The 9417-nt window shown below is 42.1% G+C and overlaps 1 protein-coding gene across 1 annotated transcript in view; it reads right to left on the bottom strand.

The window, feature by feature from the left end:
• gpa33a (glycoprotein A33 (transmembrane), paralog a) overlaps positions 1–7801 on the bottom strand; it is a 15645-nt gene extending 7844 nt beyond the window's left edge. Inside the window, exons 1-4 of the mRNA XM_014002987.1 lie at positions 7651–7801; positions 2827–2993; positions 2540–2756; positions 1081–1245 (exon numbers count right to left, since the gene is read on the bottom strand). Of these exons, the coding sequence (XP_013858441.1) occupies positions 1081–1245; positions 2540–2756; positions 2827–2993; positions 7651–7681 (580 nt within the window). The 5' untranslated portion in view covers positions 7682–7801. The remainder of the gene's footprint in view (positions 1–1080; positions 1246–2539; positions 2757–2826; positions 2994–7650) is intronic.
• Positions 7802–9417: the final 1616 nt, after the last annotated feature.

The raw sequence follows: 9417 nt of genomic DNA, 5'->3' as shown, positions 1-9417 counted from the left end.
GCTAAGTTATTTATTTAACAAATTTTTAATTTATTTCACTCATTTTCTTCATTTTTTGATTTATTTTACTCATTTTTTTATTTATTTCAACCATTTATTTATTTATTTAATTTTGGCTAAAACGGCTCTCCATACTCCAGGACCAGGATTGCCCACCCCTGCTCTAATGAATAAAAACCGTCACACAGAAGGAGAGTCACTGAGAGTATAAAGCTCTGTGGCAAAATCTAACACGAGACGGCTTTCCTTCAATGTTCAAGAAAATGATGAAACATAAATTAAATCTATTGCTACAAAATGTAATGGTTTTAGATGACTCTCTTTTTTATTTAGACAATATTGATCGAACTTGCAACGTTATTTGCGATTAGGGCTACTCAATTCTAAATTTAGAAAAAAAATCCACACTTCATTTAAAGAAATTAGTAAAACCCCTAAAGTGCAAAGGAGAAATTTAGGTGCACAATTAGCGCCTTTGCTCTTTAGGGGACTAGTGCCCACCACTGGTTATGTATGTCTGTGATGCAGACGACTGATGTGGCATTTTATAGAAACATGTCTGTCTATCCTTGTCTTTGTCAATCACTTTAAAAGCTTCTTGTTACGGTCTGCAGGAAGAGTCACCTCAAAGTAGAATCTGGTTTTACTTTATTAGAAATCATCAGGAATTGGCCAGTGCACATATTGTAATCTCACAAAGCACTGCCATCTGTTAGCACCCAGAATTTGGCATTCACTTGTGGTGGGTGATATGCATTCCTTTAAAGATWGCTAGTTCCTAAAGTTCATATAGGTGGATTTACACTGGCCACAGAGATCTCAGAATCTTTTTTTTTACTTCACATAAATTTAAACTGGTCCCAAAATACACAAAACAGAAACTTGAGATTTGTTCACAGATTAATGGAGCTCTCTGTTTGCAAAGAAAACATGAAGTAAAAGAGAAATTTCACCTCCAACCTGTYTAGAAGTTCAACTAAATGCCCGTTTCTTATTTTTAATTGGTTCAGCAGAGATGAGGTCATCTCAACAGGTAAACGGTTTGCGATTTTCTAAAAATCAACTCATCAGGATATTTACTGTCGGTGGTTTTAGGGTCTGGAGCACGAGGCCTGTTATTCACATCATAACCTGCCCAGGAGTAGGTTGGAGCAGGTGAACCTTCCGCAGAAGCACAGGTGAGGTTGATGTTCTGACCGTACTCCGCTTTACCCTGGATCTTACAGATGGGTGTAGAGGGAGCCACTTTAAAAAAAACAGGAGAGAACAATGTGTAAACAAACTTGCAGTGTTTTTCGGATTTATTCAAAGTGCACAGAAATATTATTTATTATAAGCAACGTATTACTTACGTTTTCCTTTTAATTATAATTTTTACCAGGTCTAAATAACAAAACAAGATAATCTCGTAATAAACTCAGACACTCTGAAGCTCTGATGCTGGACAGAAACACTCAGAACATTAGAGTGAAACACCTTTGTTTTGTTTTTTCCAATTATTCTGTTTTTAATAAGAACCGTTGTTCACATTAATGAACAAAGTTGTAGATAACAGCTTGTGTAAAGAGTGCGGTGTGGTTTCACCTCGAAGAAAGCAGGGGTCTCTGCAGTACATGTCCTGTGGGCAGAGTTGGCCCTACATGTGATTGACAGAGGTCTTGATGTGGGCGGACAGTGACTGACGGAGGTCTTGATGTGGGCGGAGCTGGCCCTAATCGTGATTGACGGAGGTCTTGATGTGGGCGGAGTTGTCCCTAACAACTATTGACGGAGGTCTTGTTGTGGGCGGAGTTGGCCCTAACAATGATTGACGGAGGTCTTGATGTGGGCGGACAGTGATTGACGGAGGTCTTGATGTAGGCGGAGTTGGCCCTAACAGTGATTGACGGAGGTCTTGATGTAGGCGGAGCTGGCCCTAACAGTGATTGACGGAGGTCTTGATTGGGTGGACAGTGATTGACGGAGGTCTTGATGTAGGCGGAGCTGGCCCTACCCGTGATTGGAAGAGGTCTTTATGTGGGCGGAGTTTTCTCTAACAGTGATCGGTCAGATAGTCTTACAACTTAAAAGAGGAAGTAATGATAACAGAAAAATAAAATGATTTATTGCCTGCCTATGTACAGTTTAAAACAGAACAATGACTCAAATAAAAATTGTAAACATGTAAACATAATTTGACTTCAAATTTCATGCAGCAAGCACCTTCCTGTCTCAAATTATGACAAGCATTCATAATAAAATTGATTTTTAGCTGTCGTTTTCCAGGTTGGTTAGAGATGTTTTGACTGAGCCAAATTGTTACGTCCCTCCACATGTACAGCGTTCAAATTTAGTGAAGTTAGCACCTTCCTCTCACAAGTTATGACTAAAATTAATCTCTATATTTAAAAAATTTAAGTGCGTCCTGCCCGATTCAATCAAGCTGCTCCCCAGTTTCTTCAAACCCCACCGTTAATCTGACCACATATTGGGCCAGCTACGCCCACAAAATAACTCCTACTTTGTGACTGCAGAGACCCCACTTCTAACTAAAAGTTACCTAGAACAACCAGTCGTGTCTTGGCAGCTGGCTGGCCCTTTGAATCTTTCGGAATCATGACTTTACACTCAAACTCTCTGTTGTCATTTAGAGAGATTGAGTTCAGCTTCAGGTTAGCTTTTCCAGTAGCCATATCCAAATCCAGAAATGCTCTGCCGTCATAGTTTGGTGAGACATCACTTTCTGTAGTGGAACTGTAGTAGGTGAGGACGTCGTCCTGTTGAGAACATTTATGTTAGAGGAATACAAACATCCTGTAGATACATGCAGTACGTGTGAATACTCACATCTAAAGCACCTTCAACCTGAGCCAGAGCGATCCAGGTGATGATGACCTGTGAAGGGGTGGCTATGCTGCTTTTAAAGGTGCAGGGCAYAGTGATGTTGTCTCCTCTGGCATACTCGTACTGAGCCTGAGGGATGGTCACAGTGATGGCAGCCACACCAGACCACACTGAGGAGAATAAAAATACAATAAAATAAAATCAGCCACTCCCAGTTTTATCCAGATATGTTTTACTGACTAAAATAATGACTAATGATTAAGCTGACAGCGTTCTTCAGGCCTTCTAAATGGTTATGCAGCTCAACTGGAGCCAACTGCTGTCTGGGGCCTGTAGAGTCTGATCTTTGACCTACTGACTAAGTCCTGATCCTCTGGTATTTAATAAAAATGACTGTGGATTTTAGCTTTTGTTGTGGGTTTGAATCATTTTAAAATCTGACAAAGTTCAGATCAGTTTGGTAAACAGATGGACTTTATTTCTATTATGACTCTACATCTCCATCTTCTGCCACTTATCCGTAGTTGGGTCGTGGAGGCAACAGGTCCAGGAGAGAAACCCAGACATCCTTCTCCCAAGGCATTCCCAGGCCAGAGAGGATATATAATCCCTCCAGCAAGCACCTGGTCTTCCTATCAGTGGGACGTGCCCAGAACACCTCTAAAGGAAGGTGTCAGGAGGCATCCTGATCAGATGAACCACCTCAACTTGCTCCTTTCGATGTGGAGGAGCAGCGACTCTACTCTGAGCTCCCTCCGGATGACTGAGCTCCTCATCCTCTCTCTATGGCTGAGCCAGGCCACCCTACAAAGGAAGGTCATTTCTGCTGCTTGTATCTGGGATCTCGTTTTTTTGGTCATGATCTATGCCCCGTGACCACAGGTGAGGGTTGGTACAAAGACAGACCAGTAAATCCAGAGCTTTGCTTTCCAACTCAGCCCTGTCTTCACCACGACTGACCGAAGCCATGCCCTCATTACAGAGAACGAGGCCCCAATCCACTGATCCATCTCTTGATCCATCCTACCATCACTCGTGAACAAGACACCCAATGCTTAAACTCCCCCGACATGAAGGGGACATTCCACCCTTCTCCAGTTGAGAACCATGACCTCAGACTCAGAGGAACTGACTCTCATCCCAGACATAAACCGCCCCAGTGCACCCTGAAGGTCTTGGTCCAAAGACGCCAACCGAACCACATCATCTGCATACAGCAGAGGTGAGACCCTGTAGTTCCCAAACCAGATACCCTCCCCTCCATGACTGTTCCTTGAGATTCTGTCCATACATACTACAAACAGGATTAGAGATGAGGGACTTCCCTGGAGTCCAACCTGCGTTAAAATCAAGCTCGACTTTGTGCCAACAATGCAAACACAGCTCCTGCTTTGGTTATATAGGGACTGGATCACTCTCAGTAGCAACTCAGGCACTCCATACTCCAACAGACCCCCCACAGAATGCCTTGAGGAACACGGTCACAAGTCTTCTCCAAGTCTGCAAAACACATGTAGACCTTAGAGGCAAACTCCCACGACCCCCTTAACAATTCTGCAAGGGTAAAGAWCTGGTCCACTGTTCCATGCCCGGGACGAAAGCCACACTGATCCTCTTGAATCCGAGGTTTGACAATCGATCGGAGCCTCCCTTCCAACACCCTGCAGTAAACATTTCCTGGGGAGGATGAAAAGTGTGATCCCACGATAGTTAACACACTCTCTGGTCCCCTTTTTTTAAAAATGGGAACCACCACCCCAGTGTGCAACTCCACAGGAGCTGTCCCAGTCCTCCATAATGTTGAAAAGACATGTCAACAATGACAGCCCCACAACATCCAGAACTTTCTGCATCTCGGCATGAATCCCATCCACCCCTGGCGCTCTCTGTCATGGCAATGGACTCATCCCCCCCCCACCCCCCCGAGTCTTCAGACTCTGCGTCCTCAAAGATGGACTTGGAGGGTGGATTCAGGAGATCCTTCAAGTGTTCCTTCCATCACCCAGTGATATCCTCAGTCCTAGTCAGCAGTTCCCCACCCAAGCCAAGTACAGCCTGGGACAGGGAACGCTTTCCTTTTGTGAGTCGCCACATGGTTTGCCAGAAACTCCTAGAGGCCAAACAAAAGTCCTTCTTCATGGCCTCCCCGAATTCCTCCCATGCTCGATTTTTTGCATCGGCAACCACCAAAGCTGTAACTCTTTGCCACCCTGTACCTGTCAGCTGCTTCTAGATTCCTCTGGGAAAACCAAGTTCAGAAGGCCTCCTTCTTCAGCCTGAAGACCTCCATCACCGCTGTTGTCCACCAGTGGGTCCTTTGGTTGCCACCGCGACAGGCACCGATAAACTTCAGGCCACAGTTCCTGGAAGCTGCATTTGCAATGGAGGCCCTAAACGTGGCCCATTCGGATTCCAAATATATTCTGTACTCCGCCAAACGGTCCCAGTTCACCCTCACTATATGTTTGGGTTTAAAAGGTCTGTCCAGCAGCCCCCCCCCCACTGGATCCAACTCACCACCAGGTGGTGATCAGCTGACATTTCTGGAAGCTGCATTTGCAATGGAGGCCCTAAACGTGGCCCATTCGGATTCCAAATATATTCTGTACTCTGCCAAATGTTCCCAGTTCACCCTCACTATATGTTTGGGTTTACCAGGTCTGTCCGGCAGCCTCCCCCGCCACCGGATCCAACTCACCACCAGGTGGTGATCAGTTGACAGCTCTGCCCCTCTCTTCACTCGAGTGTCCAAGACATAGGGCTGCAGGTCAGATGACACGATTACAAAATTGATCATCGACCTTTGGCCAAAGGTGGCCTGGCACCAAGTACACTTATGGACCACCCTACGCTCAAACATGGTGTTCGTTATGGACAACCCATGCTTAGCACAGAAGTTCAATAACAGCACCATTCAGGTTCAGATCAGGGAGGCCATTCCTCCCAATCACCCTCTTCCAGATAACTATCATTGCCCCCCTGGGCATTGAAGTCACCCAGCAGAACGAGGGCATCTCCAGATGGCACCCCTTCCAGGACACCATCCAAAGACTCCTAAAGGGCTGGGTAATCTGAACTGATGTTTGGTCCATAAGCACAAACAACAGTCAGACCCCCCAGCCAAGTCTAATGGTTCCCTATCCTGGGCAAGGTTTCCTATGCAAATGATGTTTCATTTCATCAAGGGTTCTGAATCGCTCCAAGTCTGACCCCTCCCCTGAGGCCTGTTTTCCAAGGGAGACCCTAACAGGGTCCAATGCCCCAGGCACCATAACGATCACGGGGTCAACCCCTCCACGAGTCTATAAAGGGTAGATGGAGCTCAGCTCCACCTAAAACAAAATTCATCCGCCCCACAAAGTAGACACTTCCTCCTAATGTAAACTATTTACTCAGCTTGCCATTTTTGTTTCATTCAGTGGGTTTTTTCAACAATTTTGACAGTTTTAAATACAATTTAAAATGGGTTTTAGGGATTAATTCTGTTTTTTACTTGTTTGTCAGATGCCCCGAGTTTGTAAGTGGATTTGTCATGTAAATAAATATATACTCCTCTGTCTGCAATAATCAGTACCGTCAACTCCTCATTGGGGCGTTAAATTCCGCCCTGTGGACTCTTTCTGTTGGTTTTAGTGCACCGGTATGAACGTGAGCTCAAAAATGCAGAAATAGTGTTCAGTAAAGCTTGTGTCTGACAGAGGAGATAACTCTGTTTTGGAGCAGAACTGAACATAAAAAGGGAAATCTGAGGCCTACTTGAAACCATTTGTCTCAGTTTGAGTCTTGCATAAGGCCTCAGAGTTAAAATGCATGTTCACTCATTTGTTTGTCAAAATAACAGAACTATTACTCAATGTATTTGTCAAAATTAATTTAGAAATCCAAAAAGCTGATATTAAAAATGTCAAAGCAATGTGTTTAAGAGAATGATAGAAGTTGAAAAAATATGAAATATAATGTGTATCTGTTTGAATTGTTGCTTGAGAAGGAGTTGATGTTTTTGTTATTTGTAGATTATTATTGTTTGAATTTATTTTTTGGAAAAAAGGAGAAGTTAAGATTTTTTTCCTTTCTGTTGCCTTTCACGTTATTTGTTTTTTATTAAAATCTATTTATTATAATTTTTAATGAATAAACTTCTGAAATTAAATGGAAAAGAAATTCAAAAGTTGTGTATCTGATTCATTTTAACGAAAATTAAAGTATTTCAGGTTGGTGTGATTAGGTTTCTCTGTTATAATATTATACCAGACATTTTTCATGAGACAAAACCTGCACAGTGGGAGAAATAAAAGACAAAACCTGATTAAATAAGTTGACCAACATCTTTAACATTCATGTTTATATTAATTCAGAAAATTTTTGTTAATGTTAAAAATACAAAAGACCTGTCAGAAAAAAAAATCATAATTCCTGTTTTCCAGTCCACTGAAAAGAGAAGTGTTCTTTAAAATATCTTTTAACAAGTCAAATAAGATTAATCTGAATTATTACCAAACATGTTTATAATCCTGCTGCTTTTTGTATTTGAGTTTGGGTCAGCTGTTTTAAATTAAAACATGTCAGCCTGGCCTTTTTTATTGAATTATCAGGTTTTTTTTAATTGGCCATTTATTGTTTAGACAAACTCAACTTTGGCTTTAAATTACATATATTTTTCTGTTAAAATAATTCATTAAATGAAGTTCAGGACTGAAGCCATGGTCTTTTTCTGTTCCTGCTTTGAACAAATGAAGCTGAAGCTGTGTTAACAGGTGTGGCCGCTCCTTTACAGCCAGAGGGAAAAAATAAATATTATTTCCATAAAGAATTAAAAAGCAAACTCACCTGCACTCAGCAGGACCAGGGTCCAAACCATCTTCTCCWCCAGGTCGGTTTTTATTTAATCCAATATTCTGGTTCTGTTTGAACCTAAAGAGGAGCGGAGGACCTGATGATGAGCTTTATGTTTCAGTGTCGACAAATCGCGGAAGTGCTGAAGCGCGTGCCCAAACCTGTGGTTATGGTAAAGGCAGTGACGTCACCGACAACAGAAACCTTGGAATCAGAGGAAAAGGGTTCGAGTTTTACCGCGTTTCACTAAGTGTTGGAGTTTCATCAGGAGTAACAAGGGTTTGCACAGAATGGTTTTTTACCTGTTATAATAAAATGTGTTACAAAATTATCTGTTTTAAATGACTAAAACCTTTTTTTATTTCTTACTTTTCTTTTGTTTCGTGACTTTTCGGGCTCATAAACTGACAGTTTCAAAGTGTTTAAGCTGCTAACAGAAGTTGTTAATGTTGGATTCATCATCAGGTCAGAAGTGCTCCTTTCCACTGAAACCTGAAGCTGAGCCGCTCCCAGATGATTGACGGGCCTCAGGGGCCAATCAGCGCTCAGCCTGCTCCTCAGGTAACATTCTTGTCCCGCCCACTTCACGTGTTTCTGCTTGTCCTGTCATCCAGCAGCAGCCGGGCTGGGAGTCAGYGAGTCTCCCAAAAAAACAGATTTCCAAGGATTAGTCGGTGACAAGAGAGCAAGACATTTAATTTTGTTATTTTAATTAATAATAAATCAAATTAAATCTGTAAAAATCTGATGGTTTTATATGAACACTGCTTCTTTTGAACAGGAACGTTTTGTTTTGTTTTATTTTTCTTTCTGTGATTAAGAATCAGTTTTCAGTTGTGAAAGACAAACAGATTATAAATGTTGKTGAATCCAAACCTCAGACTGAGCTGAAGGTTTCACAGGATCAGATCTTCCTGTCAAACCGGTTTAACTCAACTTCATCAACTGACTCCGAGCAGAAACAGGAAAACAGGAAGTGACCATATTAGGTAATCAGGTGCTCTGCCACGAGCAGCCAATCAGCTCTGTTTGTTTAAAGTTTCTGTTCAAAAAGAAACACGATGCAGGAGATGAAAAATGTTTAAAGTTTCTGTCATCAGGCGGAGCGTTGGGTTCAAAGGGATCGTAAAGTGGTGGCCCGTGGGCCAAAACCAGGACAGTGATGGATCAAAACATGTGCAAATAAACAAACACCAAAGTGCCACAAAACAGAGTTAAGACATTTTACGTTTATTTTTACAGCACAAAGAAGAAAAATTAAATGAAAGCACAGCTGAAAACAGCTAAAATCTGCTGAACAATAATGGAAAATTTGGGTAAAAGCTGGAAATAAATGGTTAAACCCTAAACCTAAATAAGCAGAACAGCAGCTAAAAGCTAAATATGGCAAACGCCTTCAAAAAAGACAAGAGTCGCTATAAATAAAAAAATGCCAGCTTGAAGATAAAATTAGCTAAATGTTAACCAAAAACTAAAAGTAGTAAAATCATAGCTAAAAGCGAAATTAAGCAAGAAGCTGTATTTTACTATAATTACCTTTTATACTCCTAATTATTGTGTTGCCTTTTTTAGTAAGTGTTTAGCAATTTTACACTACTGTTGTGCCTTCTCCGGGTCAGGGGGGTCGCCCTGTCTCAAGTGAAGGAGTTTAAGTATCTGGGGATCTTGTTCACGAATGGGGGAAGAACGGAGCGGGAGATCGACAGGCGGATTGGCGCAGCGTCTGCTGTAAAGCGGCTGCTGTAAAGCGGGCGCTGTACA

This window comes from Austrofundulus limnaeus, unplaced genomic scaffold, assembly GCF_001266775.1.
Source record: "Austrofundulus limnaeus strain Quisiro unplaced genomic scaffold, Austrofundulus_limnaeus-1.0 Scaffold16, whole genome shotgun sequence".
Classification (NCBI taxonomy): domain Eukaryota; kingdom Metazoa; phylum Chordata; class Actinopteri; order Cyprinodontiformes; family Rivulidae; genus Austrofundulus; species Austrofundulus limnaeus.
The sequence above is the reverse complement of the archived record's forward strand: the minus strand, read 5'-3'. Positions and strand labels throughout refer to the sequence as shown.